The sequence below is a fragment of the Triturus cristatus genome, chromosome 1_2 (genome assembly GCF_964204655.1).
Source record: "Triturus cristatus chromosome 1_2, aTriCri1.1, whole genome shotgun sequence".
Lineage (NCBI taxonomy): Eukaryota > Metazoa > Chordata > Amphibia > Caudata > Salamandridae > Triturus > Triturus cristatus.
The window spans coordinates 773,180,587-773,203,249 of NC_140580.1; the positions used below are offsets into that span (position 1 = coordinate 773,180,587).

Genomic DNA, 22,663 nt, shown 5'->3' on the forward strand with positions numbered 1-22,663 from the left:
GGCAGTGAATTTTAGCGCTAGGGAAAACACAGGGGTGCACTGTATAGTAATAAATACGGTGCATCCCTGCATTTTGGAAATGTCGGAGTGCAGCAATGCCAAATTTGGCTCAGCTGCGGGCTCTGACATCTCTTTGCACATATTCCCCGAAATGTTCTAAAAACACGCTAAAATGTTAAAGGAAGTTTGGAGGTCAAAACAATGAAAATCAAAAGCTTGAACATATCATATGCAGGGTGGAAACCATAATTCAAATGAGGTGACTAGAGTCAGAGTAAGGTTGGGGTCAGGGTTGGGTTCAGGGTTTGCATCGGTGTGTGAGAGGTAAGTTTAGGTTTAGGGTCAGGATTAGGACAAAGTTTAGGGGCAGGGATCGGTTTGGTGAAGGTGATGGTTGGAGTCAAAGTCTAAGATTAGGGTCATGGTGTGGGCGAGGGACTTGCTTCAGAGACAACACCCGAGTGTCCAGCTGGGGTACCCAACTTCTAAACAGTGAAACTCCCCCAGAGCCTCCCACTTGGAAGGGAAAGCCACATCTCAAGGATAGCCCCTGTTCATAGTCGATTTTATTATTTAACAAGTGAGTCTGTGGTCCCCCCTTCACTTTTCGTTTAACGTCCCTTCTTTAGTCACAGCCTCCATTTTCATTTGACTATATTTTGCTTCCATATAAATTTTCTCTAAAATATACTTAAATGTCCTAACGGATGTGCGCCTTCCTACAGACATTATCATGTTATAAGTGTGCAGGACTCTGAACAAGCCGCGGCCCGTGCAGGTAAGAGCGGTGGGGTGCTAGGGCCGAGTGGGGGGGATTTCGATGGACGATGACGAGGGAAAATTAATTGTTTATTTAATTTTCCCTCGTCATTGTGTGTCGAAATCACCCCCACCCGGCCCCACCACCCCACTGCTCTTACCTGCATGGAACGCGGCTGCTCTGAACATGTGCTCTGAACCCCAGGGGGCCTTTCATGAAGCTGGAGACCTGGCATCAGACCGACTGAGTACATGATCGGTCCCCTTTCAAGGGAGGGTACTGATTTTCTAAGGTTAGGTTGATAATGGGATTTGAACTGTAGTTTGAGATGTTTAATTCTAAATTGGCTAAAGATTTTGTATTCAAAATTAATAATGAATGTTCCTTGCAAATATTATTTCCAACAGCAGATCCACTAGCTGGCCAGTAATATCTGGCTAATAGGAGGGAGACAGTAATATATGGCCAGTAGGGATGAGAAGTAATATTTTGCCAGTAGGAGGCAGACATGTAATATCTAGCCAGTAGGAGGCAGACATATACTATCTGACCAGTAGGAGGCAGACCAGTAATTTTTGGCAAGAAGGGGGCAGGCAAGTCTAATTTGTCAGTAACATGGTGGCAGGTATTTCTCTGGTGTTCCCCATGAATTTGTCCATGTCTGTTCTCCACGTGCAGTGACTGCAGCTCTGTGTTCCACCAGGTTTAACATCGGCGGCCCCATGTCTTCCATCACGGCTCTCTGTTCGTACTTCTTTGAGGAAGGAAATCCAATTCTCCTGGACAAAGTCTACAGCAGACCCTCTGACACGGTCACCGAAATGTGGACTCTGCCTCGGCTCGCTGGTAAGACTATTTACTTCTCTAGGGCCAGGGGCTTAGCTTCGTGAGGGGGGGGGTTGAGGTGTTACACCCTCCCTAATAAATGTATTTTGGGATAAATAGTTGTGTACGGGTGCTTTCAGTCGGGGATGTTGAGGTGTCTGTCTGTGTTTGGAAAGAGAATTTAAAAATTGTTGGTTACTTAAAAATAAAAAGTGTTTTCTCTCACGTAGTACCTCTGCCAAGCAGTATTACTCACACTGCTCCTTAAGCACCTCTCATGCCCCTTGCTTGTCATATTATGTACTTTAACATTATGGAGTATATTTACTAAGATTTTGTGCCATGTTTGCATCACAAAAGTAAAGCTAATGGCCACAAAATGATTTTTTCCTAAGTTACTTTCCGCCCCAAACATGTTTTGCGCTGAAAGTTTACTTAAAAGTAATGTAAAAAAGTGCATAGCGCTGCTTTACATTACTTAGCGCCAAGGGGGCCTTCCATGGTTGGTGCATGGGCATGCCCATGCAACCACTCATGGTTTTTGATGCAAAACCACTATAACATGTAGACAGTGTTTTACATCAAAAGACCCCCTAGGCCTGTTCAGGGGGACCCCCAGGTCCAAAAAAAACATTTTTTGTTTTTTTAATTTCGGTGAAATGCGCGCTGAAGTCGCGATACCCGCCAAAATCTTTTTAAAAAAAGAAAGCACGGGCTCCCACGCTTGATTTAATTGAGGCCCCTGGGTGGGCCAGGTCCTGGGGACATTGCCCAAAAATATTAGGGCCCCCGCAGCCCCAGAGACTGCAACTTCCCTGGGGCTATGTTTATAATTTGCGGGAGGGCAAGTGACCCCGGGGACCGCCATCCCCAGGGCTTGTTTAACTTGTCCCAAGCCCCGGGGACCCCCAGCCCCCGGGGCTTCCTTTTTTTATTGATTAAACCTGTGTGGGGGGGCTCGAGGCACCACACATGCCCTGGGGAGCTCTGCCTCCCCGGGCACTAATCATGTAAATTCGGTGGTCCGTTACAAACCCCCGAGCCCCGGGGACCACCATCTCCCCGGGGCTGTGCACTAGTTGGGAGGGCGGCCCCCCTCCAGGAGCCCTTGATGGTCCTGGGGACCGCCACACCCAGATGCGGCTCCTGCAGTGTCCCGGGTGCCCACCCCCGGGACACTGCTGTTTGCTATGACAGGGCAGGAGCCGTGCAGCTCCCGTCCTGTCGTAGCAAACTTGCTTTAGATTTTGGAAGCGACAGCATGAAACCTGCTCTCTCTTCCAAAATCCAAAGCTGATTACTTTTCCACACTGGGAGCTGCATGTTAACGTCTCCCCGTGTAGAAAAGCAATGCCGGCTCCCCCCCACAGTCCCTAACTATGAGGCCATGCCCCGGGGGATGGGATACCCGGGGCAAATGTAAACTAATTAAAGTGAACTTTTTTTTTTATTTGGAGTCGTGACCCTAGCGTGGCGCTCAGTGCGGCCGCCTGGTGTGAACGCAGGGGTGCATGGCTCCCAGCGCAGCCCCCTGGTATGAACGTGAGGGGTGCACGGCACTCAGTGCGGTCCCCTAGTGTGAACGCGAGGGGTGTGCGGATTCCAGCGTTGCATCTGGTGTGAACGCGAGGGGTGCTCGGTGCTCAGCGCAGCCCCCTAGTGTGAACGGGCAGGGTGCGCGGCTCCAGGTCACACAGGGTACGCGGCTCCAAGCAAAAATAATTAAGATTTTTTTTTTATATCAACCTAGGTTATATGTTGGGTTGTTGGGTGGCCCTTCACTGAAAAAAACATAGGTTTCAGGCCCATTATAGTTAGAAATTAGCATTTAAAAAACCTTTGAAATTCACTGAAAAACTATACGTTTCAGGGACGTTATAGTTAGAAATTAGCATTTAAAAAACCTTTGAAATTCACTGAAAAAAACATAGGTTTCAGACCCGTTATAGTTAGAAATTAGCATTTAAAAAACTTAAGAAATTCACTGAAGAACCATAGGTTTCAGGGACGTTATAGTTAGTTGGACATTTCACTCCTACAAAACCATAGAAATGTTGCCGTTATAGTTAGTTCACCTAACTATAGCTCGCGCCCCCACAATGCACTGCTGATGACATCACATATTACAACATTCATGACATGGTCAGTGACATCACTGATGACATCTCAAATGACATCACTGATGACATCATCCCGTGAATGTGTGTTTCTATAAAGTTTAAATATGTATTATATATATGCCAAGGTGTATTGTAGAATGAGTGGGTGTATAAGTGTCTGGATGGAGGATTTAGTAGGTGCGTTACTGACTGTTTAAGTGAGTTATTACATGTGTCTTATTGAATGCATGGGTTAGTGACTAAACTGCGTGAATGTCTGTATCAGTCTGTCTGCTGTTGTATAAGCTGCTTCATGGGTTGGTTAGTTATGTTATGTTATGTTATGTTAAAACTATTTATTAAGCGCACAGCGACTCCAGCGAAGGAGCATCCCGGCGCCGAGACAAGGAGCAGTTATAACACAACATGGAGATGATGCTACAGAGAGGGACAGAAAACAAGGAAACTAAAATAAGAAGGTTTTTATGGCTCTGCAAAACGTCAGCAAGTCCTCTATCAGCCGGATTTCAACTGGAAGGGTATTCCAGATTGACGCGGCTCGCACCCTAAAGGACCGGCCCCCCATCCTGCTGAGCCTAAATCTGGGGACAACAGCAAGAGCCTGACCCTGAGATCGAAGATTGCGGGTGGGAACATAAAAAGAAATAGTATTAGCCAGGATCTCAGGGCCTATGCCTCTGAGGATTTTAAAGGCCAAACACAAGACCTTGAAGACAATACGCTTCCTCACCGGAAGCCAGTGCAGAGAACGGATGACATGAGACACCGGGCAGAACTTAGGAAGTCCAACAATGGCTCTTGCAGCGGCGTTCTGCACCCGCTGCAGCCGGGTTAGCTCAGCCTGGTTAGCCCCCACCAGCAAAGAGCTAGCGTAGTCCAGACGAGAGATGATAGTTGCCTGGACCACAAGCTGTCTGGTAGGGGCATCAAAGAACTTAAGCACCGGCCGTAAGCCCCTTAGTAGACCGAAGCAACAGGCTGCAATTTTTTTGGTGTGACCTATGAATGTAAGACCAGCGTCTAACCAGACCCCAAGATTCTTCACCTCCGAAACTAAAGTCGGAGTGGGGCCCAGCTCAAAAGGCCACCACTGATCGCCCCAAAGCTCCACTCCCTTCCCGACAACCATAACCTCAGTTTTTGTGGCATTAAGCTGGAGACAGTTAGCTGTCAACCAGCTGGCCACCGCCTTCAGTCCGGACCGAAACCTGGGGGCATCCTCCGCCGCATCCCCGCTGAGAGTAACCGCCAGCTGTGTATCATCGGCATATGAGACCATGGTGAGGCCCCACTGCCTTGCGACATCAGCCAGCGGTCTCACGTAGAGATTGAACAGCGTGGGACTCAGCGAGGATCCCTGCGGAACCCCCATGGCCAGAGGCAGAAACCTGGACTTGAAGGGAGGGATGGAAACACAGAAGGAACGGTTGTCTAGGAAGGAGCGGAACCATTGCAGTGCCAGGCCGCCAATACCAATCTCCTCAAGTCGCCCAAGGAGGATGCTGTGGGATACAGTGTCGAATGCGGCGCTGAGGTCTAACAAAATCAGCGCCGCCGTCTGACCAGCATCCAACCTTGCGCGTAGATGTTCCACCATCACCAGAAGGGCAGTCTCCGTGCTGTGACCAGCACGGAAGCCATTCTGTGTGGGGTCGAGGGCATTGGACCGGGTTAAGTGTGCAGACAGGGCCAGATTGACATGAGCCTCTGTTAACTTGGCAGGCCAAGGCAGCAGCGAGATGGGACGATAGCTTTCCGGCTTAGACGGGTCAAGAGATGGTTTTTTAATAATTGGCGACACCACCGCCCGCTTCCAACTGGTGGGAACAACCCCGGTCTCTAAGGAGAGATTGACCAGTGAGCGTATAGCCACACGCCCCACAAAGGTCTGGTCTCGAAAGAGGACAGGCCTCACTGGATCAGATGGAGACCCAGATTTAACTTGCATAGCAAGTTTGTCAAACCCTTCCAAGGTAAGGGGGGGAAGAGAGAGCAGGGCGGGCTGGTGAAGTGACTCCTTAGGACTACCCGTCGCTATACCAGTACTCGGGAAGGACCGATATATAGACTGGACCTTTCCCAAGAAGTAAGAAGCGAGGGACTCACAGTGTGTGACAGAGCTCTCAGCCATAGAAATTGCCCGCTTAGACATAAGGTCTTTCACCGCCTTGAAGATAGCCTTCGACGGGTTAGGGCTACTCCGAAATTCCTCGGCATAAAATGCCGCTCGGGCACGGCAAATAGCCCGGTGGTAGAGCTTGACGGACGCGACATAAGTGGCTTTTAACTCAGCCCCATATGTCTTCCGCCAGGCCCTCTCCGCCCGTCTACAGGCTCCCTTCAGAGCGCGCAAAGCATCATCATACCAGGGGCTTGACACTCGAGGGTTGATCTTCGTTGTTGCGACAGGTATCAAAACATCCAAAGCCCTAGTGAGCCAGGCACAGAAGAGATCATACCCCTCCTCTACGTTGTTAGGTAGGGCCAGAGGTTCCACTGACAGAAGATGGTAAAAGTCATCCAGCCTGAGTTTACTCCAGGGCCTCCTGGATACCCGCTTGGCTGAAGAGGTGGAAATGTTGGTAGTCATAGGGCAATAGATGGATACCAAAGAGTGGTCCGACCACTCCACAGGAGCCACCGACGTGACTTTAGCCTCGATCAAGTTGGTAAAAAAAGGGTCAAGGATATGTCCCCCGGAATGAGTAGGCTGAGAGACCAGCTGAAAAAGTTGAAAGGCCTCTAAGTCCATAAGAATACTACGAGCTGTCAGACAGGATGGAGCATCAAAATGCAGGTTTAAGTCGCCCAAGATGGAAAAATTGGCACAGTCAGTGACCAAGGTGGCGACAGTGTCCGGGAAAGCATTCCTGAACGCCACATCACTGCCCGGCGGACGATACACCACCATCCCAGAGAGTGTAAATTCTGGGCTGACAGCGACTTTAAACGAGGCACTTTCACAGCCAGCGATCTCGAGAATGGTCCACACACAGGAGAAACTAGATCTCACTATCAAAGCTATGCCTCCGCCTCTAGTTAGCCTATTCACAATGTACATAGAGTAGCCGGGAGGACAAGCGAGGTTAGGAATAGCAGTGTCGGCCTCCTGAAGCCATGTTTCGGTTAAGGCTAAGATATCCGGGACTTCATTTTCAATCAGGTCGTACACATTCTGTTTATGTGCAAGAATCGACCTGACGTTAAGATTCAAAATCCGCAGTGAAGGCGGTAGCCCCCTGTAATGCCGAGCAGCAGGGGGACACAGCCGAGGAAGAAGCTGCGGAGGGTCAAGCGCCAAACCGTTACAGGGGCAGCGGTAGGAGCTACATGAGTGTCTATATGGGTTATTGATTGCTTGCCAGAGTATTTGTATGGGTGCCTGAGTGTGTGTGTGGGTGCGTGGGAGGTGTGTGACTCTGTGCATACATGTTTGAGTGATTGATTCACTGGCTGTATGGGTTAAAGAGTGCATGTGGAAACAGCTGTATGGGTGGGTCAGTGTGTGTATGGGTGTGTTACTGAGTGAATGGATGTCTCAGTGGTACATGTCCAAGTAACTACATATGTAAAAGGCAGTGTATGTGAGATTTGGAGTATATAAATGACTATATGTGAGAGTCAGTGATTGTGAGAGTGACTGTATAGATGAGTGTGTACTTGTATCAGTGATTGTATAAGAGATTAAATATACATTTGTTTCTGTTGTGTGTATAACTATATAGGTCAGTAAATGTAAGTGTGATTGATTCTTTGCATGACTGACTAGGTGTAAGAGTAACTCTGGATGAGTGCTGGTGTGTGAGTGTCTGTGTAGGTGTATGAGTGTACATGATAGTGTTGTATTGATAAGTGACTGCATGTATGAGCGATTGTATGGGTGAATGAGTAGTAAGTGGTATTGGTGTGTCTATGGTTTCGAAAATGGTATTCTGTATTTTGGAGTAGGTGTATCAAAGGTTATATTAGGGTGTGAGGAGGTGCATCAGATTATCACATGGATGATGTCATCAATGATTTCATCGGTGAGTCATTTGAGATGTCATCATTTAATGCTTGCCTCCCTAGGATATATGATAAAGATATTCTGGTGAGGCTGGTATCTTATCTATGAGCACTAGCACTGGCTTTATGCTGGTATCCTGTGTTTGCACTTACTACAGGAGAGCCAATTATGCTATAATTTGCTATGGGTTCAGCACAAGGGCCAACTTTAAATGTTATTAGCCCATTACAAATAGCAGTCTAGGGCCTGATAAGTGAAAACATGCAGTGTTTAGACATAGCCTAGCAACAGAGTATCATATGTACTCATAGTCAATGTTCAGACATAAACTATACAGGCCTGATTGTATGTATAGTCTATGTTTACACCAAGCACACCATGGCTTGATATATGCCGATATGCTATGATTAAACAGCATGGCCTGATATGTGCTAATATAGTAAGCTTTAAACACCATCGCCTGATATGTTCTGGTATTGTATGCTTTAAACACCATCGCCTGATATGTGCTGGTATAGTAAACTTTAAACACCATGGCCTGATATGCACTGGTAAGGTACACTTTAAAAACCATGGCCTGATATGTGCTGGTATCATATGCTTTAAACACCATGGACTGATATGGGCTTGTACAGTATGGTGAACAACCTTTACAACGCAACTATTACAATGCACTACACTTACAACGCAATTTTTACAACGCAACATCCACTACAACGCATTCCATTACATCGCATGACACTACAACGCATTTTTAAAAACTACCTTTACAACGCATTCCATTACATCGCATACTACCTTTACAACGCATACCATTACAACGCATAATATTACATTAAAACCCCTACACTATCCAACACTTACCCTACTGTTGCACCCCCTGGAGTTAGAATAGTAATTTTTACCCCTATACTATCCAATACTTACCTTAAATGCAATTTAATATTATGCGTTTTAATGGTATGCGTTGTAAAGGTGGTATGCGATGTAATGGAATGCGTTGTAAAGGTCGTTTTTAAAAATGCGTTGTAGTGTCATGCTATGTAATGGAATGCGTTGTAGTGGATGTTGCGTTGTAAAAAATGCGTTGTAAGTGCATGCGTTGTAAAAGTGTGCGTTGTAACGACATACATCCATACAGTATGCTTTAAACACCATGGACTGATATGTTCTCGTACTGTATGCTTTAAACACCATCGCCTGATATCTTCTGGTATCATATGCTTTAAACACCATCACCTGATATGTTCTGGTATTGTATGCTTTAAACACCATGGCCGGACATGTGCTGGTTTAGTAAGCTTTCAACACCATGGCATGATATGTGCTGGTATAGTACATTTTAAACACCATGACCTGATATGTGCTGGTATCATATGCTTTAAATGCAATGGACTGATATGGGCTGGTATAGTATGCGTTAAACATCATGGACTGATATATGCTGGTACAGTATGCTTTAAACACCATGCACTGATAGGTGCTGGTATGGTATGCTTTAACCACCATGGACTGATATGGGCTGGTATAGTAAGCTTTAAACACCATGGACTGATATGTGCTGGTATAGTATGCTTTAACCACCATGGCCTGATATGTGCTGGTATAATAAGCTTCCAACATCATGGCTTGATATGTGCTGGTATCATATGCTTTAAACACCATGGACTGATATGGGCTGGTATAGTATGCTTTAAACCAAACACAAGGAGAAGATGGACGGAGCATTGAACCTTTTCAGACACTCACCCCCGTCACAGATCTGGGTTGAATCAATCATCGTTCTTTAGCTCACTTCGCCACCTCAGCTCAGACCCAGCTATATGCAAATCAGTCTTGATCCTGTGCCTCATGGGAACAGTCCAGCCCGAACTGCCAAGCCAGGTCTTCCCTGAACCGGAAACAAGCATCTTGGGACCGGTTCAGGGGAAACACCCCTCATCAGCCAGGCTAGCTTGAATCCAGTGGCAATGTGAGCAAGAGACCCACGTCTGGGCATACCCTGCCAACTTAGGGCAAAAAAAGGAAACACAAGGAGATGATGGACAGAGCACTGAAACTTTTCAGACACTCACCCCAGTCAAGATCTGGGTTGAATCCATCATCGTTCTTTAGCTCACTTCGCCACCTCAGTTCAGACCCAGCTATATGTAAATCAGTCTTGACCCTGTCCCGCATGGGAACAGTCCAGCCCGAACTGCCAAGCCAGGTCTTCCCTGAACCGGAAACAAGCATTGACTGGTATGGGCTGATATAGTATGCTTTAAACACCATGGACTGATATGGGCTAGTATGCTACTAGGAGCCTTAGACACCTGCCTTCCCTTGGCTCGCAAAAAATTCACAACCCACAACTCTCCTGCGTTATGGTACAACGAGGAACTGAAAGCAGCGAAATCCATGTGTAAACGCTTGGAACGCCTTTGGAGGACAGACTACTCCCCTGTAGCCTGCTTGACCTACCGAAACGAACTCAAGCTTTACCATAAAACCTGCTCTACGGCCAGAGCCAACTACGTGGCGAAATCTATCTCAGAAGCCACTAACAAATCTAAAACTCTGTTCAATCTCGTAAAAGAGTTAGCGGGCTCAAACACATCAGCTAAACCCCTTCCATTGAATAATGTTCAATGTGAAGAATTGGCGCAGTTCTTCACAAAGAAGATTGAGACCATCTACCAGGACATTGTAAAACAGCACCAGACACAAGCAGTGACAGATCTGGATCTCGATCCGAAGGTGGAGGCCATCCCCCCTGCGCCAAACCTGTCCTACGAGCCACTAACATCCTGGCCCGAGATAAATGTTCAGGGTCTTCGAGACATCTTAGGGAAAGTAAAATCTAGCTCTGCCATCGACCCCCTCCCAATCTCCGTACTCAGACTCCTGGACACCCCACAACTCTCCGTCATCTGCCAAACTTTGAATCTATCCCTCTCCACAGCAAAGGTCCCAGCCATGTGGAAACATGCCATGGTGTCACCCCTACTTAAGAAACCATCGTCAGATCCGAAAATCCTGGCCAACTTCCGCCCAATATCCCTCCTACCCGCTTTCTCCAAAGTTCTGGAGAAACATGTCCATGGACACCTCGCCAGTTTCACGGAGGTAAACAACATACTTCACCCCTCCCAATCGGGTTTCCGCCCTGGCTTTTCGACTGAGACGACACTGCTTGGAGTGATGGAAAATCTTCGCCTCCTAGTCGACAGAGGTGACTCCGCTGCACTGATGTTACTTGACATCAGCGCAGCGCTCGACACCATCTCCCATTACATTCTGTTAAATTCGCTCTCCACCATGGGCATCAGGGGCAAAGCATTGGACTGGATATCATCTTTCCTGACTCTCAGGACGTTTCAAATCACCTCCAGTACCGCGGCCTCAAATGTCCATCTATCCCCCTATGGTGTCCCTCAGGGCTCGGTGCTGAGCCCCCTTCTTTTTAACCTATACGTAACCCTGCTCGCCCAGATCGCCGAAGCAGCAGGTCTAAACATGTTTACCTATGCCGACGATTCACAGATCGTATTTTCACTCTCCAATGGAGATCACGACTCCTCCTCCCTCCTGCAGTCTGGCCTTAGGAACATCGCCACCTGGATGAGTAAAAACATGCTCAAACTAAACGGTAGCAAAACGGAGGTTTTAATACTGGGCCCAAACCAAAATCTTTGGAACCCAAGACACTGGCCATCTGAAATGGGCTCCCTACCTATCCCGTCACAAAAAGTACGCAACTTAGGCATTATCATTGACAACGGCCTAACTATGGAGCCCCAAGTCCCTAACCTGACATCCACCTGTTTCACCATCCTGAGGTGGCTCAGGGAAATTATTTGGATGCTACCTGACGACACTCAAAAGTCTGTGGTCAACGCATTAATCACCTCCCGTTTGGACTACGGAAATGTCCTCTACCTAGGGTCTCCACAGGCAGTCATGCGTCGCTTTCAACTGGTGCAGAACACCGCAGCAAGACTGCTCTGCAAGTGCCACAGAAGGGAACACATGTCCGGTCAAAACACTTAGCCTTATGCACAAAATCAAATGGGGCAATGCCCCCAGATACCTACAAGCCCTCGTGCGAACCTACACGCCGGCTCGCTGCCTGAGATCCTCATCTCAAGGCCTTTTCTGTGTACCCAAAGTACGCCTAGTGAGGATGGGGGGTAGATCTTTCTCCCTACTGGGCCCCAAGCTCTGGAACTCCCTCCCTCAGCACCTACGCCTGGAAACCCGCTATATCCACTTCCGCAAAGCCATTAAGACCTGGCTTTTTAACCAGTAACTTGCTCCCGCCTCTCCCCAGAGTCTTTCGTTCTGCTCATGTGGTTAAATATCTCTTAGCGCCGGGAAACCCTTTTTGGGTAGCTGTCGCGCTTTAAAAGCCCAATAAATAAATAAATAAATAAATAAATAAATGCTATGCTTAAAGGACCAGACCCTATTATGTGCTGATCTGATGTCCTTAGATATTGGGCACCAAAGAGTGACAAGTGGTGACTTTTAGCCCTTTCTGTGCCAGGATTTTTGCACATGTGTGTGCCGTAGCGCTTTTTAAAAAAATCACCATTAGGTTGTTCAAGCACATGTACCTCTTTGGTCACTTTGTGCACACATACAAACTACATGTGTGTTTTGGTACATCCAGGGGTATGTATTGGTGTGAATCACGCATCAATATCTCATTGTAGGCTGACAATATCATTAGAAATGCGGTGATATTGACATTATTTTTTAACCATGTCTTGCCCATTATAATTTTGTAATTCAAAATAGTAAACACGTCAGTTGACGCCATGTAAGGAAAACAATTAAGCAAGCATGTGCCTCCAACTGTTCAGCAGAGCAATAAACAGAAAAAATATAACCCCCTCTCCCTACTGGTTATCATCGAGGTAATGTTCGCCCTAAACTGATTTCAGTGGTCCGGAAAAGATGGTCAAAGTATGGAAGGGTCGCACAATATATTTAGGGCTTAATAAGGCCAGTATGCCGTAGAAAGTCATCGTCTAACCCGATACTGAAAAAGTTGTCTAGGGAAGCTGGTTTAAGGCTCATAATAACCCCACTAGGCGGAGACCATCGGTAATCCGTGTGACAGATAATTATGGTGAGGCCTTCAAACAGTGTCAAAGTCATTATGTGTGTTTGTGAGCGCGTGAGAGAGGCTCTCCGTTGATAGGGTACTCCGCGTTCTCAGATGCCAATATCCCTGGGGTGGGGAGGGGCGTGGAGTGGGTCCTCCCTTTTCCACTTTGCAGCTATGGTGATTTTAGCCACACCCACGCAATTCCACATTGGAATTCTTTCTGCCTTGGTTTCATATTTCAGGTTTGGAAATTGCAACCCAAGTAGTATATTGTTTATAAGCATCGGGAGACGGTATCTTAGTATTGTTTTAATTGCCTTTAAAAGTTTGGCTCGAAATGGTTGAACAAAGGGACAGTCCCACCTTACATGTATGAAGTCCCCTAAGAAGTCTGTATACCCTCCAGCAGACATTTGGTACCAGGGTATAGCACTTATTCAGTTTAGCCAGGTAAAGATGGGGAGAGGAGTTGGCCTAACGGCTAGGGCGCTCGACCTCGGACATGGTGACCTGGGTTCGAGTCTCGGTAATGACGCTAAACATCCTGTGATTCTGGGCAAATCACTTAATCTCCTTGTGCCTAAAAAAACATTAATGTGTGTCCTCATGTAACATAACTGGTGCTATGTAAAGCGCTCTGATACCTGATTGGATTCGGGTCAAGTTCGTGCTACAAAAAACTCTGCAAAAAGAGACCAATCATATGCTATGTTGTAGTGGGCCCCTCTACCTAAAATGCTATGTGTAATTTTGGCCACAGGTCTGTCCATTGTTAATCATCGATAGGCTTTCCAAGAATCGCCGGCCAGAGGACTCAGTAGGAGTGCAGGGATAAATGAGAGGCCTATAGTAAAATGGAGTAGAGCGTTGCTATACGACGTCTTGTAGACCCCATTTTTAACAAGTGTTTCAAGGGGGGTAAGGACCGAGTAGCCTCTAGTTTGATTTCAGGTTGCATCACCCAATGTCTCAGCTGTACCCAAAGCCATCTCTCCACTTCTCTCAATTGGAATTTCTGCTTACAACTCAGAAAGAAGAGTATTTTTGGGCCTCTGAAGAGATGGCCAAGCAGTTGCCTGTCTTCCATTGATCGAAAGAACCTGGGTGCAGCGCTGGGGTAAAGGCAGGGCTCTGATAGATAGGTGTATGCGGGGATGGTAAGAAAACCTCCACAGCATGTCGAGTGAGGTAATGTCAGGGCTCTAGTGTGGTACTTGTGGGTGTGCTCGGGTAGATTTTATGGCGTGTGTCACTTTTGGGCTTCCAAGACAAATCCCATATTGACCCTACAGCAATTGTTTTATCCATCTTGACCCAGTGTTCGTCTGAAATATGTAGGAGCCAATCTGCAAAACCTTAGATATGCGGCTGTATAAATTAGAGGTAAGTCTGGGAGTGCCAGTCGTCCCATTTCTCTCGATCTACGCATCACCTTATAGTCCGGCCATGGTGAATATCCTGGAAAATAAAGCATAGGAATGCACCGTTTAAAGCGGCAAAGTCTGATAGAACTTAAATAGGAAGAGCCAGAAAAAGATATGGCATTTTTGGCAAAATATTAATTTCTATTGTGTTAAATCGTTCCAGCCACGAAACAAAATATGGTGGCCAGTGCCGTAGATTCTTGGTTATGGATTGCATTAGCAGAGCATAGTTAACACTGTAAGAGTCAGGAGGTTTGGCGCGATATTAAGGCTCAAATACCTAATAGATTTTATTTTCTATTTAAATGGGGTATTATATTGCAGGATAGTAACTTCTGCCAGAGGTAACATTAAATTAAGAACCACAGATTTATCAGTATTAACCTTAAATCCAGAGACTGGCTCAAACTGCACAACGTGGGTCAGGGAGAGAAGATTGCGGTGAGGTAAGTGAAAGCAGCTGATCATCGGCAAACAGGGTGATCATGTGATTGTGGCCTGGGAATAGGATGACCGGAATATCTGGATCTGCCCTGATCCCAGCAGCAAATGGCTCTATGTTGAGGCCAAATAGCAAGGGAGAAAGTGGGCATCCCTGCCTAGTCCCCATGTGAAAAGGAAATCCAGTTGATCTGCTGTCATTCAGTGTGACTTTTAAGAACAGATTATGATAGCCTCTTATCACCATCTGTATAAAAGAGGTCCCAAACCTAAAGTGTTTAAGAGTTAACGTAAAAAAATTCCAGGCTACTTGATCAATTGTTTTTTCTGTACAAAGAGACTCTATGATTGCTGGATTATTTTTAATTCAGGTTTTCTCTATAAAATGCAACATTCTGCAGATGTTTGTCATGAGTTTGCTGCCAATTAATTGATTAATGTAGGGACAAGGGATTCTCTAATCTAGAAGTTAGGATTTTCATGTAGAGTTTAGCATCTAGATTTAACATGGGGATGACTTTAACATATTGGCTCAAAATATTGTTGCATTTCTCAAATGGACAAACATAAATTCCAGCACATTAATGAGGGAAATGTTGTCCTCAAAGTAAGGAGTGTGGTAATACCAAATATTTGAGGGTTTTCCTGGGACATCTAGTCAGCATAATCAGTTATGTAATATTAAAAGAGATCATGACAAAATGGCAGAATCACTGTTCATGTAGCTCTTTTCATTTGACTACTGATATTGTTGGGATGGAAAAGCCATCTGCATGGTAGTGCATGTGCAGTCCTGCCCTGAGTGCCCAACTGGACTGATGTCTGGATCCCTAATGTTGGTTAGGTCGAGCCTGGGCATCACCTGGGCTGCTCTGTGAGCCATGCTGTTTTGGAGTATGCACTTGAAGCTCCGCCCACTCTCAGCCCATATTTGCCATTGGCTAGTGTCATTGGCCTTAGGTAAATGCTGGCTTCTGATTTGTTATTAGGCTGTTATTTCCTCTTTATTACTGCCTTGTCTTCATTTGTAGCCTCCCATGAGGACTGGCCCTTTTACTTCGGTTATTACATGGTACGTCTTCTTTAATCTGTAAGCACTATTTTCTTTAATGTGTTTCTCTTACTGTGGGAGGGCAGGAGGGTCAAGCATTTGGAATGTGATAGGTCTCTCATTTGTGAGAGTTTAAGCTATTGGCGTTGTAAATGACAATGCCTTCTATTTATGTTTTAAAAACCAAAACATAAATAAAAGGCATTGTCATTTACTATGCCAGTAGCTCAGACTCACGTAAATGTGAGACCTATCGCATTGCATATGCTTTTTTTTGTTGTCGTTGACAAACATGGATCATGGGTGTGCACGATTACATAAACCTGTATCATGGATTGCGGTCTTGTTCGACCGGGAGCAGTGCCCAAAGTGCTACCCTCATAATGATTAGAGGCTACTGCTTTCACCAGGAGTTGAGCAGTATGAGGGCAGTGGTGGCAGCATACCATGTAGCAATCAGTAGGCGTGAACAAATCCTTTTTAGGTCTCGTGAGCCAAAGGCTCTAAGAGACATTTTATATCTGGGCATTTCAAAGTGCTGCCGTGGCCTAAAGCTACAGTGCACGTGAACGTGCACGCGCGCAGCGCCATGTGTCTTTCCTTCGTAGCGATCGTGATCACTTTCACTTTCGCGGGCTCCTCTGTTGCTGGCATTCCCCCCTCCCCTCTCGTTTGCTGACTTCTTCTACACTGCCAAGCTAGGCGCGTGGTGCCTCGCGGCTGCTTCCCTCTTGCTGCCCCGCTGGTGATACGGAACGGCTCCCCCGACAGCGGCAGTAGCCCCCGACTCCCCCGCAAATGATTGAAGACCCTGTCGTTGTTTGCATCTGTGAAAGCTATATTTGTTAAAAGTGGTGTCTGCTTTTCATCCCTTCCCCCTCGCTCCTGTTTTCTTTTCTCCATCCCTTTGTTCACGCCCCCTCCCGTTCTCCGTGTTTTCCATCCTCCCCCCTCCCGTTGTCCGTGCCTCCCCCCCGCTGTCCATGCATTTTCCCTCCCCCCCCGCTGTCCGTGACTTCTCCATTAATGTAGTTATTAGTGTTTTGCGCAGCACCAACAGGCTGCCTTTCTAGGCGCTTCAGTACACTTAGATAGCCTGCACCGATTGATGAAAAGCTAGGTACATAGCGCAATGTTGCTTGCGAAGCTGAGACGCATTTCTTTAGTTGTGTGTGTGTGTGTGTATTTATTTATTCATTGGTATTCTGTGTAGTGCTGACATGTTGCGCCCATACACTGTATAGCGTTTCAAATGGGGGGAACTAAGCGCCAGGCTCGTGTTAATCTTTATGGTCAAGTGACCGGTTTATTTATTTGTATTCCCCGATCCCTTTATTCAAGCCCCCTCCCGTTGTACGTGTTTTCCATTCTACCCCCTACCGTTGTCTGTGCCTTTTCCCTCCCCCACGCTGCCCATGCCTTTTCCCTCCCCCTCCGCTATCCATGCCTATTCCCTCCCTCCTCCTCCACCCCCCCCCCCCCCCGTTTTGCGTAGCACCGACGGGCTGCTGTTCTAGGCGCTTCAATACGCTTAGCCTGCAACAATTGATAAAAAAAAAAACTAGGTACATAACGTGATCTTGCTTGCGAAGCGTTTCTTTAGTTGTGTGTGTGTATTTATTTTTCATTGGTATTCTGTGTAGTGCCGACATGTTGCGCTCATACACTCTATAGCGTTTTGAATGGGGGGGAAGAAAGCGCCAGGCTCGTGCTAATCTTTATGGTAAACAGACCGGTTTATTTAATTGTATTTATTGGAGCTTGATATAGCTCCTTTACACCACTCAGGGAGTCTGGAGACGGCAAGGGGTAAAATCTGAGAGCATTGTATCATTTGCATACAAAATAAAATACGTTTTTTACATTTCTTCGGGGCTAACTTTTAAAATGTGTAGCGCCTGCATTTTACCTTTCAGATCCTTCAGTGCGCCTCATTTTCTTGGAGAAGACAGAGTTGTGCATGGTGCATTAATTTTAGCTGGGGAGTCCTTTATTATTTACCAGTCCATTGCATAGCGCCATGTCACCTTTCAGACACCTTACAGCGCCTCGAGATTCTGAAGTGAGAAAAAGCAGAGCTAGGCACGCTGCATTATTTTTCAGCTAGATAAACATTTATTATCAATTCCTTGCACCACACACTTAGATCTGCCTCATCTATAAACTTGTCCTTGCGAGGCCTTGCCAACTATGCTCGTCCAATTATCAAGTTATGATACTTAGACAATCCTCCTGTAGTGCTATGTTTATAGCCCCTTTTGATGATCCATATATTTTTTTTTTTTACCAGTCTTACTCCTCTTCTGTCCCACTAGGTTTGTCCAAACTTCCATTCAGTTTGTGTAATATACCTAGTCTTTTTTCTCTGGCGACTGCACCATCTGTAGGCGAAACCTTCTGCAGATATTCACGTAGTCTCCTGACGCGCTATAATTATATCGATATTCTCTACATCAAGTCGGGTATCCTCCACAATTGATTTCTAGCGTATTTGTTCACACAACTTTGTCCTAGCTTACTAAACTTACCCCCAGCGCTACTATCACTCATATTGTTTTTAACTATCTGGACACACTAAGATGGCGTCTGTTTTGAGCCCATATGGCTGCTTTTAGTACCTATACTTCTGTTCCCTTCAATGAACCAATGCCTTTCTTATTCATTGGCTGTTCACTCATAGTTTATTTTCCATCCCTGCATAATTAATTTTATTTCTTTTTCATTTTAATTTTATTATTCGTACAAACAAAGTATTAGAAATTATGCCGAACATGCGAACAATACTGTTGGTCCTCAATTCAATCGATCTTGCTCGAGGGGACGTACGTTCATTTCCGGGTTAAACTGGACCTCTGCACTCTCCTCTATGTCAGCGTTTCGTCTTCTCACTGTCGAACTGTAAGTGTCTCGGCCATTGATTAATCCCGGGATTTGTTGAAAAGTTAAAGTAAGTTACTTTGAATGGTGGCTTTATCCCCCGTTCTTCTGACCGTAACTAAGACGCGCTAGTCAGTCTTGAGAGCCTTTTTTGAGCGATCACACAATCAGAATTACTTGCGTGTCCAAACGAACTTTGTTTTGGCATTTCACTGTACTACACATCTCAAGCTCTGCCAAATACGCTAGGCTGTTCACTTTGACAATGAACGCAGGATTGCCTGGCAACTATACACCACGCAATAACTAAACTAAATGCTAAATATGGCACCCTAAAAGACCTTTGGCACATATTGTCCTGTAATTAATTAATAATGGACCTGTATATGAACACTATGTAGATTAGATACCTGGACATGGATTTTAAACTGTCACATATTTGTGGGACTGTCTTGTTGACGTTTTTGTATGTATTATAAATATAAAAATAATGATGTATTTCTCCTTAGATTTTGGATGTTTTCACATGTTGCCCTGTAATTTGAAATGTATTGAACCAACGTCAGACAGCATGTTCTTTGAAAATAATGCTTAGCCTTGAGAAAGCCCTGGCTTGAATTGCCACATAGGGCGAAACACGTGTCGGCTGTCATCTTTTTCTGACCATCTTTCACCGAATCTAAAAGAAGTGAAATTGATTAATAAAGTGATGATTGAAAATCACCCTGGACTACTATATTGTGTTATAATAAGGAACCATCCTATCTATTAAAACAGATTGTTTTGGAAGGGAGGAACACATACTCATACTCTTACCACCACATGCTTAGATGTCCTGTCCTGAAGGAGAAGGGGGCGAGAGGTTGTTCAGCACGTGGAACAGAAGAGGGGTCACTTTAGCGACCGGGAGGTCTATCTGGAGAGTTTCTTTAAACAAGTCTTCAATGTAGCATTAACCATGCCAACTTGTAAGTTCCCGTGCCTGCCGGTTGACACAGCACACACTGGCATGTAGTGGATAATGTGAAGACTATCCTCCCAGGACAGACACCGCACCAGGGCCCCTTGCACACGATCACTTGTCGCTTCACTCACGCACACAGGGGCTGAGCACTACTGTAAGCTCCATGCCCACCGGCTGGCACACCGGACGTTTCCATGTGCTCGTGAAGGCAGCCCTCCCAGGACACACACCAGGGATCAGTGCACACGATCACACGCCCCTTCATGCATACAAGGACTGAGCACCACCAGTGGCCTTGCAATGCAATAGGTCTTGCATTTGCGAGACTTCGAGCTACTGGCATTGTAAATGACAAACCTTTTATCTATGTGTTAGTTTTGAAAACAGATAAATGAAAGGCATTGTCATTTACAACGCCAATAGTTTAAAATTACGCAAATGCGAGACCTATTGCATTGCAAATGCTTGTTAACCTGTGTCACAGGGGTGAGGCCTGCAGGCTCACTCATTTTAAAATTCTGCTGCTGTATGCTTAACTCATCCTTGGATAACAAGGAAGTGGTGCAAAGTGCAAGAGTGGTGTATCTGCACTGGGTGTATGTGTGCCTGAGAATGATACAATACAGGGATAATGCAGTTCTGCACAGTAAGTGCATGTTAAATGCATGCACTGATGTATGTGTGCCAATGAGTCATACAGTACATGAAGGATACAGTACAAGGCAGTGCGTGTATGCAGTATGCATGCATTGAGTGCATGGGTACCTGTGAATGGTACAACACATGGAGGGCCCTGGGTACCATTTCAGGAGACCCAGGACTGCATGGTGAAACATGCGGAGGTAGAGGAATCCCCCAGACAGATTTGTGTATTGCTGCATTTGTGTATGCTGGGTGGGACAATCACTGGTGAGGGAACAGCCATGCTTTTCCTGTACAAAGTGTGCTCTTTGATTACGTAAGAGATCATAGTGAAGGGTCTGGTAAGAGAATTACAAAAAGTAGGGCTAGGGTCCTGGGCTAACCTTTTGATACACATATCACTGTGTCTGACATCCAAATGCGAACTCTAGTCACTCCAATGACCTTGGTGTGAGGCTGGCTATCAGCTTTGGAGTCACTCCTGCTGTGACGGACTGCTTTCAAGAGGAAGAAGAGGACAGCGGAATAGGCACTTCAAATGAAGCAGACCCCCAACATAAACTTCAAAGACCCAGACTCTATTTTGAGTTGAGAGCCTGTGTTCACTCCCTTGTATCCCCCCCCCCCCCCCAAAGAAGCCGTGGACAGCTTGACCATGTTGCTACTGAGAGTCAAGTTCAGACAGGGTACTTGGGCCAGTTGCTCCGAATCCATAGTAGGTCAGGCCCCGGGACATCAGGAGTAAAATACCTCAATCCCACATTTGGGCCCAGTAACTCCTGCTTGCCCCGTGGCACTCAGAAAGAGGTTCTGACAGATATCAAACTCAGCATTAAATAGGAAGTGTAACCACTATATATTTTCTAATTTTGTGTGACCTGAGGAATCTATTAGTGCAAGCCAGAGCACCCGTACCAAATTTAGATTTGGTTTGCAAAACAGAGTAATCTTCCTCCAGTCCCCCTGGGCAGTAACAAATCCCTGTCAAGGATTGTCCCCCATCTTTGTTCCTCTGTAACTGCCGATCATGGGGGTATCAGATATGTATGGGTTTTCTATGAGTTCAGGGTACCAGCAGGTGATAAATCGGGTGCAGTTCCTTTTGCAACTGTAGAAGGCAGCTGCAAGTGGAATTCTGGTTCAGGATACTTTTGTTTTGGTCACAGATACCACTGATTGACTTAATGGGAACATATGACAACAATATAATTTTAACATCTGCACTTCTTTCACAGGGTGCCTGACCTCTCTCACCCTGATTGGCTGGCTGAGAGATCGCACTGAATATAACCATTTCCAAATTTATTTTTCCCTGTCAGTACTTGACCACAAATGTATCTGCATTTTCTGGGTATGCAGCACCAGATAGGCATGGTTTTTCTTTGCATTCAGGGGGCTTATGAAAGGGGTGCAGAACAGTTTTAAATACTTGTTTAGGGTTCCTGTGTTTTTTGCCACAGGTATGACACCTGGACTGTACGGAAACATACCACAACCATATTGTTTTAACATCAACACATTGTAAGGTTTTTATATTTTGGTGCAAGACGTCCCTCGTCAAACCATTGTCATTCATTCCAGTCTTCCACGAGCACAAACATATCCTCCTAGCCAAGGCTTGACCATAGTCTTTCTTCCTCTGCATCATATGGGAGTGCCAGACTTGTAATGGTTTTTCATGGTCTTATGGTACCCACAAGCAATAAACTGTGGGTACTGCATTTCGGAAATTTGTAAGACAGTTGCAAGTGAAATCACGGTTGAGGAGGCCTGTCTTTAGATCACAGATATAACCCATGGGCTGTATGGAAACATACCACAATCAAATAGTTAACATCTACAAACCCTAAGGTTCCTATAGCTGGGTGCCGGACCTCTCTCACATTGAGTGTCTACCTGAGAGATTGTGCTGAACATGACATTTGTCCAATTTTTAGCATTTTTGTCCAATGGTAATTCCATCCAATCTCCCTCACTCAAAACATATCCCTCCCAAGACTTAATGTTCAACTATATGTATTTGGAATTCTTGGGCATGGTGGTATGAACTAAGCGTGGGTTTTCCATGGATACAGGGTGCCCACGGGTTATAAACAGGATGCTGTATATTTTGGAAATTTGGAAAGCAGATGCAAGCAAAATGCTGGTTGAGGGTCTCTATCTTTTCCTCAGATATCAACCCGGACTCTACAGAGACATACCACACGCCTTTTAATGGATAGTGTCCAATTTACTGCCATGGGAATATTTGTTTTTCCCAGAATGTTGTTTCGCTGTAGTTTTCTTTATGCAGTATGTTAATCTTCTACTGTGATGTACCGTGAACTGATTCACCTCTAGGTGTCTGAGAATTCAGTTTCTGGGTGGTGGTTTACAACGCCCCCGATTGAGAGATCTGGAGTTGAGGCTAAAGGCAGTGCGAGATTCTCATTGTGCCATAAATGTGTTCAGAATACTT

General features: G+C 45.8%; 1 protein-coding gene across 1 annotated transcript in view; it reads left to right on the forward strand.

The window, feature by feature from the left end:
• The window catches only part of RBP3 (retinol binding protein 3), a 129,289-nt gene that overhangs the window by 102,003 nt on the left and 4,623 nt on the right, over positions 1-22,663 (forward strand). The window contains exon 3 of the mRNA XM_085608777.1: positions 1,464-1,606. Within this exon, the coding sequence (XP_085464903.1) occupies positions 1,464-1,606 (143 nt within the window). The remainder of the gene's footprint in view (positions 1-1,463; positions 1,607-22,663) is intronic.